Raw genomic sequence first — 24,977 nt, 5'->3', positions numbered from 1 at the left:
GGCAAATAAATTTTCTCTAATTATACGATTAAAGAATAAACATTTGTTTATTTCATGAAACGGAAACCAAAATCTAATTCCATCTCTATTAATTTTTTAGTCCGCTAAGCATCCATTGCCATAAACACCGGTTTGCTTCGAAGAGAATTTTCTATGTATTTCATTCGCTAAACAAAAGATGCATGTATTTCGTTACATGTTCAATTGTGTCTAGGAATTATCGTGGGGGTTAAGTACCGCCTTTATCTTTAGATGCATTCAATAGTGTGTTAAATATTTCCAATCTCTTTTAGTGGATTCATTTGAGTCCGCCGCAATGGCTAGGAAAATTGAACGCATCTCCACCTTATTTCAGCCTTTAAAAGTAATTCCCAAAAATGCAACATTGAAGGGGGACAATTTATTATCGAATAGCCAAAAGGTGTGCTTCGCTATTGGCTTGCATTACTGGAGAGAATTGTACTTGTCAAAGATGTTTCATGTTTGGCATTTGAAGTATTGTATTTTTCTTTTAGCTAATGCTAGAAAATGGAATTATTCGACAAAGTGGCAATGGTATGTTTCACATTTTGCCACTTGGCATGAAGGCTTTGGAGAAGTTGATTAAATTGGTGGACAAAGAGATGGCCAAGCTGAATGCCCAGAAAGTGTTGTTGCCAGCGTTAACTGATGCTAAACTCTGGATTAAGTCTGGCAGGTGCCTTTATTATTTATCCGATGTGGTGCATAAGATGATCTTTTAAAGCTATTACTGCCAGAAATGACCAAGTCCCATCAAATTTTCACTAAAAATCCTAATGAAAGGATTTTAGAAGTTCCACTCGTGTCCAAGGGTTTGTAAAAATATGCCAGCATAAGCGACGTTAGGATACTGTCGTAGGTTACGGTCAGCATAAAGTGTGAAGTTGAAAGTCACCGTATTATAATATTTGAACTCTTGACGGTAAAAAGTGATTTCTCAGTTATTACATATTTTTATAAATTATGGGTCATTTATAGAGGGTTAGAATTACTTCAGAAAAATGAACAATCATCTGTTTTTGTTTCATAACCTGCTGGGAACGTCTTTCATTTCCTTTTTTGAATGGCCTCTAGCTGTTGAAAATGTCTTCCCCAGTCGCATGCTACTCCAGGTTTACAGTCAATTTAAAAATCTATCCTACACTTCTGAGGTAGATTACTGTACAGCCTCTCTGGTGCTCAAAATCAATTTTACGAAATTGCTGATTCAACTTGTTAAGTAGGATTGACATACTCATAAAATGACAAGTCACTGTATACTTTTTAGAACCGGATTTGTAACATTTAAGTAATGCTGCCTATAATTATTTCATCATTGAAAGCTTTCTAATGGGATTTTATACCTGGTCAATCAGCTGTTAGATTCCGTGAACGCGTATAACCTAGTAGATGCCGTCCGTACCTACATTTAATGGGTAAATTGCCTTTTATTGTATGACACTAGTAAACCACACTCTAGATCAATGCCATTCTTATGGAATGGTCGTATATATCGTTTGTAACGTAAGGATATCCACGTGTACCTGACTTAATTGTTTAAAGCCAGCATAGCACTGTGCACCATCCCATTTTTGGAGAGTTGTATTTCCCTGGTGAAAGTTCTCAGCTTGAAACTTAATTCTGCAAACACTTCACTTTTCTGTTTGCGTAATGTGACACTCGCACCTACTATAATAATTAATTAATTTCATAATATACTGAGCCCACCGCAGGGCATTAGGAATGGTTTTCCCGAGTAGATCACAATGAATGAGTTCAAGTTTTGATGCTTGACTGTACACAGTTCTTCTAGTCATTTTACCTCATTTCTCCTTGAAAAAATAGAATCTTATCCAATGCCTCCTGATTCAAGAGCCCAAACTGCCTGTTCCATGAACGGGTATCTGACTTCCTGCATTCACTTTCGTACCTCATTGTCTTAATTTTTATTGTATAAACTATTCTATCATAAAATGTGATCACTATATACTCTTGTACTCACCCATCCTGAAAACATTAAATTAGCACCTTTCTCTCTTAAAGTATTAATTAAAATGAAGTTGCCATTACTTTTAGGTGTGTGACAGAACATAGTCTCTAATTCCATCCACCACAAATGACTCACTTTCATTGCATCAGTTCCCTTTGTGTGTCTTACTATTTCACCATTTCCTGTAGTAACTGTGTCACTTAAATTATTACGTGTATAATTAATAAGTTCCTCATCTTATTCAAGTGAAGGGTAAATATTTTCACTTGTAAAAGACTTCTAAATACAATATCAATCTGCACATGTTACAGTTCTTCCTTTAACACATACAATACTTCCACAATATTGACATTGCCTATTACTGTTCTTGCTTTCCTTTGATCCTAATCCCAAACACAGCTGCTTGATTATTTTGTTCACCACTGCTTCTTGGTTTTGGAGTTCAGGAAATTATTTTGAGATGTATCCTAGTTTGTCACAGGAGAAAAGTTCTTTAGTCTCAATTGATTATGCCTTGAGGTTTGATGCTGTGATTTCTGCCTACTTCGCATGACTTTCGTGTTGATTTTCTTAAAGTTAAATAATTATCTTTAAACCTTCCAATTTTGCCAGAATTTCAACGTTTTTTGGGTGACAATTCTCCTTGTGGAGCGGCATGTCCTTAATAGTTTTTATCTGAGACAGAATCATCTTGCTCCAGTGAAATAATTAATCTTTCATGCTAATCAAGAGTCAAGCCCATAATCACGAACATTCAAAGATTTTTATATTACAATTTATTTCCCCATTTATCTTATCTGTAAGATAGATTTGATTTTTTTAATGGACTCTTGAATTTTTGTAACTTCCATTTTTAGCGTTTTAGGTACTTCTAATTATTGAAAGGGTGTGGAGCAGCATAAACTCAATTTGAATTTCCTTTAGTGCACCTGCACATGCTTCTTCCAAATACAAGGCTCTCAGAATTGAGAAAATAAATGCCCTAACTCCTTAGTCACTCAAAATGTTTAGATATTTAAGCTCCCTCATATCCTGAGTCACATGCCTATCAGTAGTTTCATTCCACTAATGCCTCTTTTACTCAGTGTCCACATAATAATTACCTTGGGAAAGGAGGGGCACCCTGAAGGACTCATCCAATCTATTGCATATTTTATCTGTTTTAATATTTGTCCCAATTTCAAATATCTTCTTTGAATTACTACATTATTATTATTGGTAGTTTACGAGTTAGGGTAGGTTACCTTAGCATTGATTACTGTGAATAGATGCTAGTGCTCAAATCACACAATAGAATAGGCAGCTGGATTACCTGTTCGTAGGTGTAGGGGAGTGAATTTATTTGTGGAAAAATAGAAGTTACTTGCAGTTGAATACTTAAATTTTCTTAAGTCAATATTTTTTCAAAGTGGGGAATTAACTAATGAGTAAGAGTAAACCTTGTTTTTCTTACATTTTAGGCAGATGGCAAACAGCTGGTGCAGAACTGTTTAAAATGAAGGATCGTCATAGTAAAGAATATATTTTAAGTCCAGTGGGTATATTATTATTTATTTTAAAGATTTATTTTAGAAAGAAATAAAAGTAATAAGTTGATCATTTTTTAAATAGATATTGTTTTGCTATTTAAATACTCGATTTATTTTTTGATGTTAATGGGACTTTATTAATTTTCACGTGGATTAGAAAAACTTTCAGAATAAATGTATGCCTCCTCTCTAAAAAGGTTTCTTCCCTTCTCTTTGTTAGACACATGAAGAAGCGATTGCAGCACTTGTTGCATCCATTTCACCTGTGTCCCATCATAAATTACCCATTAGAATGTACCAAATATCAAGTAAATTCCGTGATGAAAAGAAGTCTAGATTTGGTATGATAAGAGGAAAAGAATTTATTATGAAAGACTTGTATACATTTGACCAAACACTACCAGCTGCCAAAAATACCTACGCGGAAGTATGTCAAGCTTATGATAAGATTTTTGGTGCAATTGGGGTTTCATATGCAAAAGGTAAGATATTTGTATTCATTATTTTATTAATTTGTTTTTTCCTGTGTTTTCTTTCTTAAACTGCAGTTCAAGTGATCTTAATACTATAAACTGTGGTAAATTGATTGTCATTATTTTTTTCATCTACTGGTCTTCTGCATTGCATTACTACATTTACATCTGCATTAAGCATTTGATACCACTCCACATTAAATCATTGGGTGCTCATCTCATTGCACTCTTATTTTCAAGGATTGTACTGTTTTTGTTTCCACTTTCTCTTTTTGCCTTCAGTTATTGGTGATAATGGGATAATGGGTGGGTCATTGTCTCATGAATATCACTTCCTTACAAAGATTGGGGAGGACTCCTTGATGCTCTGTGATACCTGTAAATATGGAGCTAATAAGGAAGTATTTGAAGGAGAAAATTGCCCTTCTTGCAAGAATGGGAAAATACAAGAAAAACATGGTATTGAGGTAAGTGAAATGATTATAGTTAGTATGCCAGAAAAGAGGAAATAATGAACATTAAAGAAGTCATTTAAATTATTAAAATTAATCTGAATCAATTGTATTATGATTAAAGAATTTTCTTATTTAGTATTTACAGTCTTGAAAAATCCTGGGCCAAATTCATGTCTTTCTTGACTGTAGTATTGAAATAGTATATTGGCTTCCAGGCCAAGGATGGCCTTCCAGTCCAACACATTTCTTGAAGAGCTATTGTACTTGGTGTCAGGTTATTTGTTTAATTTAGCAACATCTTTGTTTCTCCTGGCTGACACCCTCCACGTTTTAATTTTAATGTCTGACTTATACCATGTTTTTCTTTCTTTCCTCTTCTCCGTTATGTACCACTACTAGTGTTTTGCCTTTCTATGTCTGTTTCTATTGGACAATTTGGTTTCCGATTTAAGTCTAATAGCAAAATAAGTTTTTACTGTGATGAGTTGCCAGTCCACATGCTCTCGGAGTTGATGCACCCACTACGTATATATGATGAAGTAATTTTTAATCTGGGATTTTTTTAACCATAGCCTTTAGAGAGAGCCAACTCATGTTACTGTGACGCAGCAACATCTTCATTTGAACCCCTTAAACCATTCATTATTCAGGTTTCCTTTAAGGCCTTGATCCTGATCATGATGTGCCCTGTGATCAGGGCTTTAAGACCTGATCACAGGGAACACAGCGCCATTATACTTCACCTTTACAGGCTTTCTCCTACTTTGTGGCAGTGCTGACCACCCACAGCATTGAAAAGGGATTGGACTGAGGGAGACATTCCATCCATGTAGGATTTTTATAAACCCTTGTGAATCATGAAATTCCACAAAGTATCAGCCAATAATATTGACTATCCCATTTGAACATAAATACTGAATGTGATTAGTGAAAGTTAAATTGTTAGCTGCTCAGTGTGCAGTAAGCAACAAGTGAGGTAATATGAATACAAATTTTAGGCCTGTCTGTACCTAGCATCTAAATAGATCATGTCTTCTGCAGTTGTAGGGAACAGCTAGTTTTTTTATTACCATACAAAAAAATAGGTTTGAAATAGTTAAAGATTATGGAACACCTGGAATGTATGTGTAAACATTGTGAAGCTAAAAGGAGTTGGCCAATAGAAAAAACATTTTTTCCTCATCCCAAACTTGCAATTAAAAAAAATTCATATCAACTCCCAGTGGAGAACAAGTTCTGACAAATCGCATGGAATTCTGAAACGGATAAAATAAATGATAACTGCCTGTGTTTTTTTCTCTGTTTAGAATAAAGCCTGTTTTTGTCATTGTTAAAAAATAATATCTCTCTGATGCTCTTTTAGGTTGGACATACTTTTGTGTTGGGGTCAAGCTACTCGGCACCTTTGGATGCAACATTTATGGACTCTGATGGTAAAGCTAACCCATTAGAGATGGGCAGCTATGGACTAGGGATGACCCGGATTTTAGCTGCTGCTATTGAATCATTATCCCCAGCAGATGAAATCCGTTGGCCTTTGGTCTTAACACCATATACTGTTTGCATAATCACGCCAAAGGTAAATAATGGTATTGTATGTTATATAATTGAATTGGAGAGCCCATTACCTTAATGATGATGCATTTATGCAGCAATATGATAGTACGAATAAGGGCATTTCAAAGAATAGATTTGATATATTTAGAAATCGTGGATGAAGAAATTCATCCACAGTAACTGATTAAATTCATTTCTATGTTAGTAGTGAACTGTGTATTTCCTAGACTTAAAAGGAAGTTGTAATTAATTATTAAAATTCTATCAATTATAAAGGGGACATCAAGGAATGGCCACGGTTCTAATCTAATTATATAACTTATTTGAGGTGTGTTATTAATTTACAGATTAAATATAATCTCTCTACCCTGAAAGCTTCAAGATTTTTGTAGGACTTACTCCTCAAAGTATGATGATACCATTCTTTTCCAACATTTAAGAAGTTGTAATTATTTTAAATAACATAGAATTTCCTTGATCATATTTTTACTGTGGCTGTACATCACTGCGATACATTTAATGGTTTTAATACCCGAATGAAATTTTCCTCTGCTCAAGGAATATTATTTACCTGATTAGAAGGAAATGGAAGACTGATAGTAGAAATGTGGTGGTAGGTGTTGAAGTGCAGGAAATGATCTGTGCTGGAGATCTTCCTATCTAAGTCATATTAGTTGTTGTCTTGTGATTGTATATGTTCCTTCTGCTGCACGCTCAGTACCCCCGAGGGATCGAGATGGTGTGGGGGCTAACGTACTGGCTTCCCACCCTGAGGGCATGGGTTCAAATCCCGGCGGTGTTGAATATTTTTCAGAGGTATCTCGATCCCTACTTAAGGTGCTTTGTGGAGGGCACTTTGAGTGAGTATGCCGTCCGTCGGATGGGACATTAAACTGCGGACGCTTTGGCGCCTTTAGTAAAGAGTAGGCTAATGCCGACGCCGGGTTTCTCTCTACCCTTCATCCTTTCCTATCCATCCCCTATGGCGCAAATGACCTCAGTTGTCGGTCTCCTCCTCTAAAAACTACTACTACTCAGTACTCCCTTCTTATCTCCCCCCAACTACTCCCTGTTCATTTCACTGACTTCTACCCTCCCACCATCAACCTAGAGAGCTATTATGAACCCCTTACCATCTGTAGAGTTAATACACCTATGTTATGAAACCATCTGAAATGAGTCTCACCACCCAGAACTATTAACGAATGAGTTTTGGGCAGAGTTATACCACACAAAGGGGTCAGAGTTATACCACGGCCAGCCTTTGAGACTCCACCTGACTACATTTTCAATATGACAGCCGTTTGTTTACATTGGTGGTCTTCACCTGGTGTATTAAAATCATTAAAGTTAAGAGTAGGAGGGCATTGACCTTTATTATTCTACATTAAAAATCCCCAGAACGGTTGAGTAAAACAGGCGAGGTGAAATTAGCAAGTTTGGTTCTTCAAAAATTATCTCGTAAGAACTCTGCAAAACTTCTCTATTTTATCAATACAATGTAATTATTAATTTTGTATAGCAATACCTATTATTTTATGTGGCATATATTTAGTTAATTTCAAAATTGAGTTCTTTAATTTTTTTTGTAAATTCTTCACTTAAATTTGAATTCATTCTTTAAGCAAAATTGGAGAGGTAATGCATGAAACAAAATTTTAATGTGTAGAATAAATATACAGGGCATACTGATGTATGCAGGATGCAAGTAACCACTTTGAAATGAGTAATGAAGATTTTGTGAAACATTGTGTTCCTGTGTGTGATTTGTTGGGTACACGAGGTCTGTTCAATAAATATGCAAACTGAGACCATAAAATTTTATTTTGCAAAATTTAGTCTACATCAATTTAGTCCCCTGTTTAAAGTGTACTCTCCATTCGTTGCCATGCACTTATTCCATCTTATTTTCCTCTGTTTAAAGCACCCTTGGAAGTCCTCGGCAGTTAGGCCTTTTAGTTTTCTCGTCGTTTCTTGCTTTATTGTGTCCACATCTTCCCAATGATGTCCCGTCATTACATTTTTGCATTTTGGGAATAGGAAAAAGTTGCTGGGGGCGAGATCTGGCGAATAAGGAAGATGGTCAAGGATGGTGATTGAATTTTTTGCCAGAAACTGGCCAACAATCAATGCAGCATGGGCATGATTTTTGCACACATTTTTTTTTAAACCCAAATTTTTGGTTAAAATAGTGTGTGCTGTTGATTTTCCTAAAGTCAGTTCATCAGCTATCATTCAGACAATTTTCAATGATTGTTAAGGACAAGGAACCTCACACAATCAATGTTGTTGTCAGCACAGGTGGTTGAAGGTCATCCCAGCATTGCATTATCGGTGGCGTCTTGTGTCATTAAAATGCTTACTCCACTTGAAAACGGATTTTTTCTTCAGAGAATTATCACCTTAAACAGCTGTCAACATTTCAGTAATTTCTTGATAACTTTTAATGCACTTCACTAAAAACTTGATGTTGATGCGTTGCACCGTGATTTCATCAATTTCTATTTTCGACAAACAGTAGAAACAAGGACAACAGGAACTAACATAACTGGCACCATATGCACAGCTCGACGATCCACTATGCACAGATGGCTCATTAGGTCTCAGGCAACTAGCGCCGATAGTGGGTGGGGCTATAGCCCACGTCATGGCCGTCAGATTGCACCATTTCGCATATTTATCATACGTAATACATATATTTGTGTTTGCACAAATGAGTTGAGTTGCCAAATCTGTTCATATGTTCTTTCGGCATTCTTTGTTAAACACAATTGATTATCCGGAGCTACTCCAATTATTAACTTTTCATGTTTATGCTATGATAACTATATATAATTCCTATTTCCATATTAAATGGGGCAATAAAGAATCCAGAGCTACTTACGTGTTCCAATATGTGATTTCTTAGGTATTTTTTCTTTGGTACGCCATACCACTAATTGGAAACATCTTTGAGGAAGGAATCTGGCCGGAAGACTTTGTGAGATCAGTGTTGGTTCCTATTCCAAAAAAGATAAAGGCTACATCATGTGAGGACTACAGAACAATAAGTTTGATTTCACATTCAGCTAAATTGGTTCTCAGAATCATTAACAAGGGGATGGAGAGCAGGCAAATAATTACTCAGGGGATGATCAGTTTGGGTTTAGGAAAGGGAGAGGCACGTGGGATGCCATCACAATAATGAGATCACTAATCGAGAGGAATATAGAATACAATCAGGAAACATTTGCCTGTTTCGTAGATTTTGTAAAAGCATTTCATAGAGTAAATTGGGAAAAACTAATGAGTATATTGAAGGTAATAGGAATAGATTGGAGGGAAAGGAGTCTAATCCACAACCTGTACATATCTCAGACTGCTCAGGTCCGAGCAGGGCAGGGAACAGGGAGTCGGGATGGGCAGTGTTAGGAAAAGGTAGATGTAAGGCAGGGTTATCCATTATCACCGGTGCTGTTCAACGTATATGTAGAGGAAATGATTAACCCTCTTAGTGCGACAGGGATTCCAGGGGTACTAGTGAGAAGTGCGAAGGGTAATTTAAGAAAATGTATCACCTTAGGAAAAAAACATTATGAAGTTATTTGTTTAGATATCCATATGCAGTTTTTTTATTTTAAAATAAAATATTGTAGTTAATAATAATGGTGTACATTTTTATCATCTGAAAAATAAATGTAAATTTTACAGTATTATAAATTTGAAGAATATTTTTTTAGCAATAATATTTCGATTTTTAGACACGATACTAATATTTTTTTTTTAACATTTTTCAATAAAACTACGATATTTAAATATAATAAAGAATCAAAAAGACATGTAGAAAATATTGTAAATGAATAAAGAAAAACCAGTGTATTGCAAATTTTTTTGTCAGCCTCTGCATAGTTCGATTTTGTTGAAAAGGCTGATCTCACTGAGTCAAATTGGGACTTTTCCCCTTTCCTTGAGACTGCGGCAATGTGCTTACAATCTAAAGGCAGAAAAAAACCATGTTCTAACTCACAGTGAACTGCTGACAATGTAATCCAATACACAGGGCGCAATTGATTAGATAGGATGGACGGCAAGAGAAACCAAAATGATTACAAAGCAGTGCTCTTATTTCCATCGTATCAACAAAGTCTGAACAAGCAGCTATATATCAACACCACCACACCATAACACATTCAAAAGATTACAGATGAAAACAGATTAGTAGCCTTTCAGTGGCTTTTCATAGTGGAACGACCACTCAGAAAAAAACGAGCAAACAATTAGGCTGAGCTTCCCGACATGTACAAAACTGAACGAAAAATTATAGTAGGAATTATACTTTTTGAAAAGCATTTAAAATTGCTAATAAAAAATTAAAAAAATTAGTTATGTAATTCTATGGAATTCAACCTATCGATAGCACAAAAATCATAAATAATTAAAGAAAAAACTATAAGTTACAACGATTTAAAAAATAGCCTATGCAAGAGCCGATATATCGGCCTGCCGCACTTTTTGCCAGGGATACGAAAGCCGATATATCGGCCCGCCGCACTAAGAGGGTTAAAGAGGCATGGGGAGAACTGGAGGTAGGAATGAAAGTCGGAGGGGTATTTGTAAAATCAGATAGGTTTGCTGATGGCCAAGCTCCAGTAGGTCAGTCATCCAAGGGGATGCATGTATTGCTAAGTGAATTGGAAATTCAGTGCAATAGATACGGGATGAGAATCGATACAAATAAAACAAAGGTTATGGGATTTACCAAAACAAGAAAGGCTAAGCTAAACTTTAAAATAGCAGGGCGAAAACTAGAGTAGATGGCAAAATTTACATATTTCAGAAGTGTTTTGGACCAAAATGGTCCAAGTAGTAGGGGCATAAGGAGAAGAATTGCATTAGGCAAAGAAGCTTTCAGAATAAGGAGAGAATTGATGACAGGGATGTTAAGTAAGGATGTTAAAAAAATGCTTGTTAAAATTTTGATTTGGAGTGTATTTATTTACGGCATGGAAATATCATTATTGAATCAGAATGATAGGCGTAGATTGGAGGTTTTTGAAATATGAGTGTGGAGAAGGATTGCGAAGGTAAAGTGGACAGAAAGGCAAACAAATGGAGAAGTTCTGGGTGTGGGGTGGGGAGATATGGGAGAAATATTTGTCCTCAGTTTTCTCTCTGTGAAATCAGTGCCTTTTACTATCCTCTTCAACGCAATAATTTTCATGTTAATGAAACTTCCTGTCACTAATTTAACTCAAACCCCTAAAATAATCACACTGACTGATGCTGAGACCGACACCCAGACTCATAATGGAAACAGGCGGAGTTTTACTTTTGAGCAGCATAAAACTCCGCCTGGTATCCAACCTCTTATTCATAATACGAGGGTGTTTCGAAAATTAAAATCTTCTATTTTTTTCATAAAAAATAAAATTTATTCTCAACTTTGTGTACATCGTAGTAAAGGCTAAGCATTCAGCTATTTTTCTACATAGTCGCCTTGATGATCAATCACTTTTTGCATCTTTGTAACCAGCTTTTTAATACCAGCGTTGTACCTTTCTCCCGCCACGTCACAAAGCCAACTGCTCGTATAATAATGTGCCCTGTTTAAACTCTGTACTTGAATGTGCCACCTATGTGATGAAACCAGCCATATCACTATAAACAATTTTCAACTTTATTTTCAATCTTCAAGGTTATATTTTGCTATGTTGAGCCTAAAAACTACTGATTTTAAAAGATAGTTTTTAACATCAATTTTGCATTTTATAGGTTGTACCTGGCAATGGTCTCTCATGAGTGCATGACCCTCTTCAAGGGTTATCTTTTGAGTATTTGAGATTTTATTTTGTCATAAGTTTATTATTGTGTGAAAATCTGATGTGCGATCTGACCCTCTTCAAGGGTTATCTTTTGAGTATTTGAGATTTTATTTTGTCATAAGTTTATTATTGTGTGAAAATCTGATGTGCGATGTTTGAAGTTATGTATGTTTGCTAAGGTTGCTATATTTTTTATGCTCCTGTTGTCATTGTCAAAATTATAATAGAAGTTTATAATGAGTTTGTGACATTCATAAATCATCATTTTTTTGTTAGGGTTGCTGTTTTAATTTGTTCGTATTCGTGTTGTGATTATCAAAGGAAGAAGTAACAGAATGAGCTTGTTATAATGTTTAATTCATAGGGTTTATTGCTTATTCAATCCTGAAAAAGAAAAGAAGACATTAATTGCCTAGTGACATTACTGAGGAATTATACAAGGTGTGTTCAGAAAGGAATGAGAATTTTGTAATTTTGCATTGTGCATGGCATGGTGCTCCATGAATTCTTGCCACAAGGTCCAACAATCAATATTGAGAACAACTTACAAGTTCAAAGCCATTTGCATGAAGCTGTACAAGGGAAATACCCATATTTGTGGTGAAACAATTCATGGCTTTTACACCACGATAATGCTTCTTCACTTTACTTCACTGCTTGTTCATGAATTTTTGGCCAAAAACAGCACTGTTATGATGGCCCAGCCGCATATTTCACCATACATTGCCCTGTGTGACTTTTTTCTATTCCCAAAAATAAATAGAACCTTAAATGGTCATCGTTTTACAAGAATAGATGAGATTAAAAAGGCATAACTGAGAGAGCTAAAAGCTATATAAAAGATCTAGTTCCAAAAGTGTTTTGAAGATTGGAAAACGTGCTGACATACATGTACAATATATAATGGGGACTACTTTAAAGGGGATAACTTCTGTATAGATGAATAAAAAACATGCTTGCCAAATAAATCAAATTCCTGTTATTTATTGAACACACCTTGTATTCTTCTGTTATTGTTCAAATATAATGAAATGCTGGGAAAAAATGCAGAAGAGTTTTAGAAGAACTGTTGGCTACTTGATGAAGCCATTTTGATGTCACCCAAGTATGCAAGGTGTTATATGATTCAATGTACTCGTCAGCATTTAGTAATCCATTTTCTGCTTTTCTATGATTTAGGATGGAAGTAAGGAAGAAGCTGCATCTCAAACTGCATATAAGCTTTACAATGATCTGAATTCTATAAATTCCTTACGTGGTGACGTTATTATTGATGATAGAGGCTCATTAACTATCGGTAAGAGGGTTTTAGATGCAAGAAAAACTGGATATCCATTTATTATAGTTGTTGGAAAAAAATCTTTGTTGGCAGACCCATTATTTGAAGTGTTTGATGTTTTCAAGAGTGAGTGTTTAGACCTTCGACTGCCAGATTTGATGGATTTCATCAGCGAAATAGTTTCACCGAGAAATGCTAACAAGTGGAAAGCAGCAGTACCTGGTTGAAAATATTGTTTTCATAAAATCTCATACTGTTATGTTAAATGGCTTGATTGAATGATGTGAGGCCAATTTCAACTGTTGATGCACTAATAAATTATATTCGTTCTGTATTTTCATGTGTTATCTGTTTTTTTAGATAAAATAAGTGTTTCATATGTTAAAGAATGGGTTATTAATAGCCAAATGTACAGTAAGTAGGAATGAAATTCAAAAATCATGTATCTCTTTTGTACTTGGAAGGGTTACTGGCATAGTAATCTGACTAAATTAGTATTACCAAGTGACAAGGCCTGTAATCTTGTAAGGCACAATTTGAGACCCCAAAAACGTAATTTACCAGAAGCTAAAGTTACTACCAGTATTTTTCTTTTATAGCTAGATTTAGAATATAAGCTAATAGTTGACACTCCAGAATTTTTATTGTTGGTAGTGGGTGATCAGTAGAGTAAATTGGTGGATCTATTTCTCAAGAAACTTAAATTCAAAAACTCAGCCCACCATCACCCTTTCTCCAGTTTCCCACAAACATTAAACTGAACATTCTTTTTACCTTTCTTGAATAAAAAGCTTTACTCTGCATTCAAACTGTTACAGAACCTTTTTCTCAAGAAAATTCAAATTATCTAATAAACTAAAAATACTTTCCTGTGTAGAAGATCTTACCCTTTAGAAAGCTGCATCATGCCAAATTTAATATCTCTAACATAGGTTTAAAACATATACTAGACAAAACAAATACCAAATCCTCATCAGATATGGGGATAAGAATATTTTGGTGATATCCTGCTCCCTACTTGAAGTGCTATGTGGAGTATGAGATTTTAAATTGAATTGGTTCAATGAGTCCTTTGACTTATTTTGTTATGAGTAAATGAATGTCAATTCTGGTTTTCTCTTCGCCCATCCCCTAAATACCTTGCCCTTACCTATTTACCAGAATCATCAATAGAAGATTACAAAATAGTGCAAACAACTTCCAAGGCCAAGATCAGTTTGACTTTAGAAAGGGGAGCTGAATGTAATGAGAAAGTTGATAGAAAAGAACATTGAATAAAATCAGGATATCTTAATGTACTCCATGGATTTTGAGACTCCCTTTGCCAACTTCCTCTCTCATCAACTCGGCTCTCATAGCAGACTCCTAATTTCCACCCTTCTCTCCTACTAGAAACACTTGCTTTCCTGACATTCTATAATTATTTGCTTTGAAGAACATAGGTACAGGGTCCCTTGTTTTAGCAAAATCTCCCTTCCCACCCCCGGGGTGCATGGAGACACAACCAATGGTGTTTGCCGTGCAATCAACTGCACAGACCAAGGGATGTGCCTTGAGGGCCACACTGAGATGGTGGAAACTGTGCCAAAGGGCAAACTAATCATTCTCTTTCAGGTTTAATTAACAAGGTAAACCTGGTACATACATTAAAATGTGATTAAGCTTAGTAGCCAAGTGTCCTCGCATTTATATTTGCAAAGTTGGACTTATTCTTTCAATTCTGGGTATATATATTTGTATTTATTGTTTGCCCTTATGCAAAGTTTGCACTGTTACAAGGTGTGCTAAAAAAAAGACGACTGATTTTATCGCAAACCATTCAACAAATCGGAACAAGACACAGTGCGACTACTTTATATACTCTAATCTAGCGACACATCTGACGACTAAATCTACAATCGTTGCGTGTGTTTACGTTGAGTCGTTACGCAGCAGCAGCGGTACGTGTCTTAACTTGTTCGTCGCCGCGTGCAATGGCAGCAATGAAGGAGCTAGAGGAAGAGCATGTGTGCGTGTAAATTTGTTTCAAACTTAGCTAAAGTGCTATGGATACTTTTGGAATGATTTGGTAACCCTTTTTAATGAAGTTTTGAGTCGAAGCCAGGGTTTTGAGTGTTACAGTCATTTTAAATCGGGCAGAACCTCGACAGATGAATATTCAACAGCGGGGCGGTCTTCCACTTCGACAGACCCCAACCATGTCAAATTGGTGAACTATTTGATGCAGGCAAATTGCCGTTTAACTGTTAGGGAGATAGCCGAGGAAGTGAACATTAGTTTTAGATCCTGTCAGACAATTTTGACTGACATTTTGGGCATGACGCGCTTCACATCAAAATTCGTCCCGCGGGTGCTGACTGATGAACAGAGACAAAAATGTGTGGACATTTGTCAGGAACTCCGGAATCGAGCCAATGCCGACCCAGAGTTTCTTAAAACCATCGCAACCGGTGACGAAACCTGGGTTTGCGGTTATGATGTTGAGACCAAGGCCTAGTCTTCTCAGTGGAAAGGTCCTCATTCTCCGCGACCAAAGAAAGCTCGCATGTCCCGGTCCAATGTGAAGGTCATGCGGGTGTGTTTCTTCGATTGGCAAGGGCTGTTTTATTACGAATACGTCCCTCAAGATCAATCCGTTAACAAAGATTTTTGCTTGGGGGTTATGAAGTGGCTGAGGGTCGCAGTGAGCCGAAAGAGGCCGTACATGTGGAGATACAATGCATGGCGTTTCCACCACGATAACGCGCCGGCTCACACGGCGCTGGTCGTGATAGAGTTTTTCGCCAGAACCGGAACTTCCGTGATTCCGCAGCCACTCTACTCTCCAGACGTGGCTCCATCAGACTTTTTTTGTTTCCAAAGTGAAAATCAACCTTGAAAAGGTGCCGATTCGACTCTATTGCGGACATTAAAACTAATTGTACGGCGGAACTGAAGAGGATCCCTAAGGAGGCTTACCAGGCACGGTTCGAGAGCTGGAAGAAACGCTGGCAAAGGTGTGTCGTCAGCCAAGACATGTACTTTGGGGGCGACAAGTTCGATTAAGCTGTATCCGTCAAAATAAACAAGATATAAAGTCAATCGTGTCTTTTTTTGATCACACCTTGTACACCACCACAATCCAGCGATCACCCTTTATCTTATCCTATTCGGACATAGCGGCTCTGGTTTCCTCTCTGGGGTATCCTTGCACTCGCAATGACTGATATAATAACATCACTGTTTGATTTATTAAATATTCATTAAATTAAATTTATTATTATTTAATTAAGTCTTTCCATCCAAATTAGTAGTGGAAGTAAAAGCGGAACCAACAAATTTATTTTTGTCCCTCTTTCATGCTAAGGAGCAAAGTGTGAAAGATTCTTTAATACATTTGATTAACTATTGCTCACTAAATTTAAATAAATGAGTACATTTATAATTTCATATAAAGATTTCCTTGAAAATGAGTGTGGTCACTATATTCCCACTAAAAATAATCTCCCGTACACTGAGGAATTATTAGCTCCAGATTCACAATCGGAGACCCATCTGCGTGTTTGAGGAAGTTTTCGGTTGTCTAAGTCTACAAAATGTCCAGCTTCGCGAACGATAATGAAATGCGTTAGAAAGAGTAGTCCTTGGAAATCCCAATTTCAAGACAAACGTCGTAGGCATCTTAATTTGCAGTTGAGAACTTAATTTTCGATCTAATATCAATATTATTGCAAAAAGTACTACGATTCTCAATGACCGGCTTCTATTGAAACCTGTCGCTTGAATGACAATGGAAAAAGTACGTCAAATTCCCACAAAATGAAAACGTTACTCATATGTTTTGGCGATAACATGGTATTCGGCGTAATGAAATAAATTTATGTGTGGAATTACATGCGTATTTTTCCGTTATCCCATGAAAAACAGTGTCATTTAAGGATTCTTAGGGAAGGCCTGACACCTAAGTGAGCAGTTTATACTTCAAATGTTAGCATGTGTGATGATTAGGATTCTTCAGAAGAGTTTATTTTCACCAATTATATTAGTTGGGCAGTGGGTTCTGTGGGAATGATCATGAGTGGTTGGCTGAAGTTATTTCTTTGCTTATCCATTATTGCCTTGTCTTCGGAGAGAGATGATCGAGGAGAAGGAGAAGATTCGGGTGCAGAGGCAGGAAACTTGGAATTGTTACCGTTTGACTTGGAAGAAACGGACCAGAATGTCATGAGTAAGACACCTTTGGAAAATATTAGTTCAGACAAAGAGAAGGAGATAATCAACGGATTCTATTATTTTTTGGATTACATATTTAGAGTGGTTTCGGACTTCATGTTTCTCACAGCTGCTTTAATCAAGGGCACGGGATTAGAATCAAATAATTCCACAAATAGTGGAGAAGTTCATGCAAATGGGACGACTGCCTTAAATGGCAATGTCAGTGTAAATGCTACTTTGTCCAATGCAACTGCTACGAACTTTACGACATTGTCATGTGTTACGCTGAACCAGACAGAAATACCTCGAGTTGAGGTGGTTGATTCAGAGAGGTTATCAAATTTGCTGACTGTGAATGCAAACATAACATCTCGATCTGATCCTGGACTCTGTGCTGTTTTACTCTTTTACTCACCTACTTGCCCATTCAGTCTGATAACTGCACCTCACTTTAATGCTCTACCGCGTTTATTTTCAAATGTCATGATGCTAGCAGTGGACTCAATGAAATTTACAAATCACAGATTCAATACATTATATGGTGTGGTCGGGGTTCCAACTGTAATAATATTTCATAATGGTCGTCCGATAGCAAAATTTAATGGATTAGAATACACTCTACCCGCAATGACTAGCTTCGTTAGTAAGTATACGGGAATGGAACCCGAGGGACTAGTGAATGTTACTTCTGCCGATTTCCTTGGACCAATTCCATTTACACCTTCTGAACAGCATGACTATTGGCTAATATTATCCTATGTGTTTATAGCCTTGTGCAGTATTTATGGCTTCACTAAGTCTGATTTATTTGCGCTCATTATCGAGACTATTAAGAGCAACTGGAGGGATGCAGAAGCTCAACGCGAACATGAGCATGGAGATTGATGAATTTATTCGTGTGTACGTGTGGTGTTTTTACACTAAATTAAGAGAGTGATTTGCCCTGTTGTGAAATTTATGTACCTTTTGGAAAACTCCTTGCAGTTTCCTTTGTTCATTTCTAACAATACATGGGGGGCTGAAATGTAATGTGACTGCTAAACTGAGAAGAAATTACATTATCAGCATTGCCTGTGATTGCATTATTGGTGTTACCTCAGCCCTTATGTAGGTGTGTGAATGTGATGTCACGACCTTATTCTTAAGGCGATTCGTTATCCCAATCCAATTACGTTGCCATTGACTCCTAAAATCGGTCCACACCAGAGTTGGTTCCACCTTTGGTCTGTATTTCATTATTTGTAGTATTCATGGACAATGTGAAAAATGTGGTTTAAGGTTTGCAAAAACGGTGATGCAGGTTTGAGAAAAGACCTGTTGCCCACAGAGCTAGGATTTGCAATTATAATGCTTACGCATCTAAGGCACTTTAATTTATTAATTCGGATCTCATCTTTAAACAAACCAACTCTTTTAAATGGCTGGAAGGGATTATTAATGTGAAATGTTTTTCTTTTATTGTTTGAAATGTAAATATTGTTTGTGTAATAATGCAATTTATTTACTGTAAAAAGAACCAGTCGTGTTTCTTAATTTGACTCATTTCCTTAAGTGTTCCGGTGGAAGTAATTTATTAAGAGTCATGAATGCAATTCTATGAAGAAGATGCTTTCCTGACTATTGTTGCTTAGTGAGTAGGTGATCTGCAAATGCAATCAAAAAGAAATCAACTTGAATGTTTTATAGATATGGTAAAGAAGGCTGTGAAAAGTAGGTTGCTCATTTTGTATTAATTTTTACATTATTGCATCTTTTACTATTTTTAAACCATGTAATTATTAATTTTACATAGATCATGTCCTTACACTCAGTAAAATTTGGTATACAGAGGTTCAGATATTAATGCAATGTACATTTTAATTTTGCAGTGTAAATTATAATGTTATTTAATCTCTAAGAAAGTAAGGACCCAATGATATAATTACCAAAAGTTTATTGCAAATTCAGAATCAAAGTATGCAGAGCTAGCAATTAGTAATCCATCTTCAGTGTCTTGTGAGACTTAACTGTATGTGATGCCATCTTTTGTGATATGAAAAGTTACTTTTGCGCGGAAGTTATAAGTTTCAGCATTCATTTTATGTATCCTTGTGTCTTGGTTATTAAACATTCTTTAATGAAGAGCCTTTCATAATGCATTTTAATCCTTCCTCCCTAGCCAAGACTTTGCATGGACTTGGCAAAGTATGGGATTTTACTCATATTTCTGGCATGGCAGTTTATAAAGGTAGTCTACCTATTATTATTTTTTTGGTTTTCTATCAGTTAAGGTAGGTTCTGAATGGACACTGGTTATGGAATGGTGCAATGACTACTCCCTATTTTCTCCTGAGACCCAGCACTACTGGTGAATAAGGTCCTCTTTAATTACAAAACTTCCTTCCCCTCTTCATTTGCTGCCTTTTAAGGTAGGCTTTTTCCCTTCCTTCCCGTACCCTGCTTATCTAATAAGTCTCTTACCCATCACAACCTCTTACATCCCACTTATCTCAGTATCTTCTCCAACCACTTGTTCAACCCTTTTTGGATCTCTTCCGGCAACTTCCCCCCCACCACCTTATTTTAAAACTTCATCATTCATCATCCTATCTGTCCATAATGTCTTCTCTATCCCTCTCCATACTGAAGTCTCAGAAGCCTATACTCTGCTCATCGTCTTCCTCCAGCAATCTAAGCTTGGATTCATAAAATGCAATGCTCTATGCCTAAGTTTTAATTAAATCTTTTCATAATGTCTTTGCATACCAGTCATCCATTTCTTTGTTTCTTAGAGTCCTTTACCATCACAACGGTGAAAGGACTTGGAAATAGTTTTTTTTTATTTGATGCTTCATGCAGCTTTTCTGCTTCTTTATTATTTAGATATTTATTTATGTAAATAATCCTGTTACTATAAGAAGGACAAAAACATATTAGTTCCACAAAAATAAAAAATATTTGCAAACAGGTATTAACTACATAAAGTAACATAATCATTATTGAAAATTAAAATATAATTTGGAATTGAAAAAGTAAAATTTTGATTTGCAGCATGAAAGGTATTTTCAGATGGTATACAGGTACGCAAACATACCTAGTTAGATTAATTAATGTACACAAAATATCAATATTAAATAATATTCCAAATTAAAAAATGGAAACAGAATATTAGAAATATAGTGTTACAGACCAGATAATGGTACAAAATGATAAATATTAGTAGTCGTTATTAACTAGACCTCGTGGCATTGATTAAGAAATTTTTTTAAATGGGCATTAGGAAAAACTAATTGACATGTAATGATATCGTACAGCAATAATTAGCATCCTAAAATTCTTCAGATATGGCCCAGATGGGGTCCTCAGGGAATGCATGATGATGGATAGATATATTTACTTTTAAATGCATTAATTTTTACTGTAACTTCTCTGTTGGTCAAATAACTTTCCATCCAGTCAAGTAAGGTACCACTTATTCCCAATGTATCTAACTTTCTAAGAATAAGATCATGACTAACAGTGTCAAAAGCCTAATTGAAGTCTATATATATGGCATCTGTTTGTAAGCTTTTTTCCATGCATTCTATAAGGTATTTTTGAAAATCCAGAAGATTAGTGAGTGCTGATCTTCCTTTAGTGAAACCATGCTGCTCAGGGATAGTGATACTATTAAAGATAGGAGTTAGCTTATCTACAACTAATGATTCTAAGATTTTTGCTATAATTGAGAACTTGACAATCGGATGATATTTAGTTATGTTATTTCTATTACCCTGCTTATGCATTGGTACTATATATGTGGATTTAAGTGCACTAGGAAAAATTCCAGTATTGAGGGATTTATTAAACAGTATACACAAAGGATAAAGTAATGACACATGACACATACCCAGAAGTAGGGCTGGGAGTTCATTAAGACCACAACTCTATTGGAGGTCAAGTCGGCATAGTTTAGTTTTGATGTCTTCTTCTGAGATTGTTATAGATGAGATAGAAATAGAGGTGTAAGTATGAAAATTGTGCAGAAGAGCACTATCATGTTTTACTTACACAGATGAGAAATACTTTGCAAAAAGGTTTGTTATGTCATTATATGAACAAGCAGAAAGATCATAAGATAGCATTACAATGGGTAGTCTGTCTGTCTTCCTCATACTGCTGGTATGATTCCAAAAATGTTTTGAATTAAATCGGATTGCTGACTCAAGTTGTATTATGTATCTGTTGTAACAATTCCTTATCAGTTTAGCACATTTGACCTTAACTATGAAAATTTAGCATCACCAGATTGCAATCCAGTTTTTTTATATAATTTGTGCTGTAATTTATTTCTACCAATTAAATGTTTCAGTTCAAAGCTGAGCTATCAAGGAAAACTACTAGTTTTACAAGTGACAATTGGAGTAAACAGCTGGATGCCATGATATAGAATATCATAAAAGTAATTAAATCCTCATTTGTATATAGATCTATGAGTTCATAGCACCAGTTAATACTCAGCAGGTAATTTTTCAGAGCCAAAAAATTGCATTTCTTAAAGTAATATTTGTACAACACGAAATTAATAACCTGGATTGGACATTGGAGTTGAAGGAAAAAATTTATGGCAGGATGATAGGGATCACATGATAGCAGAGGATTATTATCCCGGGAAATGGAAGTGAAGTCTGAAATTGTAAAGATTAGATCTAATAATTTTCCATTATAATTATATATATTATTAACTGGTTGAAATTGCAAATAGCTCATAGAGTCTATCAGCACAGGAGCAAGCAGAGAGGAGGTTAAACACGATGACTGTTCTCCAGAGTTCAGTAAATCCGAGGAAAAAACATTATGTATATGCCATTATTATCAGAATAATTACCTAAGTCTGTGACATTTTCAATTGTCTTACAATAAGCACAATATGCGTCAGTTGAGGAGTATGGAGGTAAGTAAACCATGCCAATCAATATTTTTGATCGAGAAGTTATAATGGAAACAAAAAGGGATTCAAGATTAAGGTCACATTCCACTAAATTGAACAGATGTTTAGATCTCACTGCAATCAGGACTCCACCACTGCATTTCGAGCTAGTAAAAACACTTCGATCTTTCCTATAGATGTTAAAGTCAGCAAGGCTTAGTTCACTAGTTTAAATATTAGGATTAAGGCAAGACTCGATGAGGGCACTTTAATCAAAATCACAGTTTAGAACCGAGTCCCTCAGAATAGGTAACTTTGTTCACAAATCTCTAATATTTTGGTAATGGCTTAAGAGATTTTGTTTTGATGCTGGCATAATGAGTTTTTTGAGTTAATGATTTTTGGACAGCCATGTTGATATTTAATGGTTAAATCAGATTCACATTCTTTATCCTCTCTTCTAAAGCCTGGCGAAGTTGATTCAAGTATTCCCTTTTGGCCCCTCTTTTGTCTGAAACAATCTTGATAACTGAGGGGGAAACCACTGCTCAGTGAGAGAATAGTCTCCTAGCTGAGGCCAGCGGGTCCAACATGGCTTTGATGGGATGGAATCTAGCAATCTAAGCAATCATACGGTCTAGGAATTTTCCCAGACGATAGATTCTGCTACTATCAGTTTGAATCGCTTGATCAACTTTTTTGATAATTCGTTGTACCACTTCTTTGTCAGCTGCGGTAGAGTTGGTCTTGATGAAGTTATAATTTGATGCACAATGTCATTGAAGTAGAAGTTTTAGGGGAAGACAATCAACAGCTAAGATCATTTTCGTCATTAGGGATGGATGGGAAAGGAAGGGTGGAGAGAAACCGAGCGTCGGCATTAGCCTACTCTTGTCAAAAGGTGCCAAGGGGTCTGCAGTTTAAAGCAAAGAGCAGTAACTGGAATCCCCTGGCTGAGTAACTACATTCTCCCTTATCACCTGCAATTCTGACTCACCTCATGGACCAAGCCCAAGCCATTCATATGCCACCCTTAGCATTTGCCTGGCATATATGTTGATAAATGCCAACAAAAACAGGCAACCCTCTTCCTTGCTCATTGTCGTTTTCCCTTGTCTGCACCTTATTCCCATTCCATGTCTAAGCAGTCTATTTCATGTCTAAACTGGCTGGGTTAATCTCTGAACAATTTAACTCTTCTAAGTATCCTCTCTACATTCTCTGAATTTCTTCTACCTGCATTATCAATCCAGTCTCATTTCCCTTTTTTTCCTGCTAGATACAGACAACTTTTGTACTCCCACTTCTTTTTCCGAACTCAGAGAAAATCTCTATCTCTTCCCATTGATATTACTATCATCTTTATTTGTCCCTATTACTTCCTCTACTAGATTCATTATTTAGCTATTTGTAAATTCTTCTACCCATTTACATGTTGGAATTATTCTCTTGCCTCATTTCATCCATCTCAATCATCTTGCCTCTGATCCATGGGTTCTTATTTATCTTATTTTTACCATTCCTATTGATTCCATCACTGCTCTTTATCTATTCCATTTTTAAGTTCAACCCATGTTTCTCCAACTGTACCATTCCAAATCAATATAAAATGTATACTTTCAAAGTAAAATGGTGCCAAAATTTCCCAATTTTCCTCTTTTAATGTTTCATGAGTCAGATTCAGAATCTTCATAACCAAAATCACTTACTGTTCAAATTAACGGTGGAATTAGAAATGGCATGAAAATATCACTAAATAAAATTTTAATTATTCATACTAAGTGCACAGTAAATATAAAGTCATGTTTATTATTAAGAGAATATTCAAGCTGCTATACTCTTTCTAATGCACTCAACAGACTGTGTCAAGGTACAGTATGTTTCAGCACTAAATAATGGTGAATAATGTATTTTAGAATACATTTAAAAAAGCAGTAGTGTTTCCTAGTATTCCATACTATTTCTCTTCCCTCCAGACTGGCAAAATCAAGATTGTAGGAAAAATGTACATTGATTTTTCCTTGGGACTCGCTTTATCTAAAATAGAAGAATGGTAGCTCAGTAGCTTGAGTGTTGGCCTACTGCCCAGAGGGCCCAGGGTATGATTGCAAGTGTTGTCTCTAGCTATTATCGGCATCTCCCAAGCTGGAAGATTTTTAGATACCAAACCTCCCTGGAAAATCATAGGCATTGACCACCCTACTGATGTGTTGATTTTGCATGCCATTGGGTTTGGCATTCCGTGAGCTTCACCATCCCCTATCAAAACAAACTTCTGGCAGATTTCTGTAGTTTTGGTCTCCTGAAATTTAAGAGAGCGCAGTCTGCAGGAATATTTCCTTTCATGGGCCTAGGACCTTGGTGGCATGGATAATTTCCAAAGATTTTTCATACTAAGATTTCAAAATTATTTATACTAAGTGCACATTAAATATAAAGTTATGTTTATTATTAAGAGAATATTCAAGCTGCTATACTCTTTCTTATGCACTCAAAAGACTGTGTCAAGGTACAGTATGTTTCAGCACTAAATAATGGTACAGAATGTATTTTAGAATACATTTAAAAAAGCAATAGTGTTTCCTAGTATTCTAAGGACCAATGAATCTCCTTTAATTGGGCCTAGAACCTTGGTGGCATGGATAATTTCCAAAGAGGGCTGCAATAACTCTGTCATAAAAAAATGAGACTTTTTACCAGTGATTATAAAATGTATGCCTTTGCTAATATGGGTGGTGAGACTCATTTATTTCATTAATTGTTGGCCAATGGATAATTTTGCTAGCATTAACTTGGCAATTTTAAGTCTAT

General features: G+C 35.9%; 2 protein-coding genes across 4 annotated transcripts; both read left to right on the top strand.

Annotated features, from left to right (window-relative positions):
• Positions 1 to 204: 204 nt before the first annotated feature.
• On the top strand, positions 205 to 13,418 carry ProRS-m (prolyl-tRNA synthetase 2-like protein, mitochondrial). Of its 3 annotated transcripts, XM_071592780.1 has the most exons (8): positions 205 to 421; positions 516 to 697; positions 3,455 to 3,524; positions 3,740 to 4,001; positions 4,275 to 4,459; positions 5,811 to 6,026; positions 12,985 to 13,102; positions 13,210 to 13,282. In XM_071592780.1, exons 1-8 carry the CDS (start codon positions 317 to 319, stop codon positions 13,212 to 13,214), a joined length of 1,143 nt encoding a protein of 380 aa, XP_071448881.1. In that variant the 5' UTR covers positions 205 to 316; the 3' UTR covers positions 13,215 to 13,282. The 3 variants fall into 3 exon arrangements, with proteins under 3 accessions (XP_071448881.1, XP_071448880.1, XP_071448882.1); XM_071592779.1 differs by having other exon boundaries at positions 12,985 to 13,418; XM_071592781.1 differs by lacking the exon at positions 205 to 421 and having other exon boundaries at positions 555 to 697; positions 3,451 to 3,524; positions 12,985 to 13,418.
• A 3,515-nt stretch (positions 13,419 to 16,933) lies between these two features.
• bug (thioredoxin domain-containing protein bug) lies at positions 16,934 to 19,394 on the top strand. The gene has a single exon (XM_071592744.1). It carries the CDS (start codon positions 17,132 to 17,134, stop codon positions 18,161 to 18,163), a length of 1,032 nt encoding a protein of 343 aa, XP_071448845.1. The 5' UTR covers positions 16,934 to 17,131; the 3' UTR covers positions 18,164 to 19,394.
• Positions 19,395 to 24,977: the final 5,583 nt, after the last annotated feature.

The sequence above is a fragment of the Hetaerina americana genome, unplaced genomic scaffold, assembly GCF_022747635.1.
Source record: "Hetaerina americana unplaced genomic scaffold, ioHetAmer1.1.p SCAF_5, whole genome shotgun sequence".
Taxonomy (NCBI): domain Eukaryota; kingdom Metazoa; phylum Arthropoda; class Insecta; order Odonata; family Calopterygidae; genus Hetaerina; species Hetaerina americana.
This window is presented reverse-complemented; position numbering and strand designations above follow the sequence as displayed.

Bases quoted from the DNA above. Each gene is read 5' to 3' on its own strand.
- ProRS-m (XM_071592779.1), top strand. From the start codon at position 317: ATGGCTAGGAAAATTGAACGCATCTCCACCTTATTTCAGCCTTTAAAA. The intron at 4,002-4,274 runs GTAAGATATTTG...TTTTGCCTTCAG, and splicing joins TGGGGTTTCATATGCAAAAG to TTATTGGTGATAATGGGATA. The intron at 4,460-5,810 runs GTAAGTGAAATG...ATGCTCTTTTAG, and splicing joins AAGAAAAACATGGTATTGAG to GTTGGACATACTTTTGTGTT.
- bug (XM_071592744.1), top strand. From the start codon at position 17,132: ATGATCATGAGTGGTTGGCTGAAGTTATTTCTTTGCTTATCCATTATT.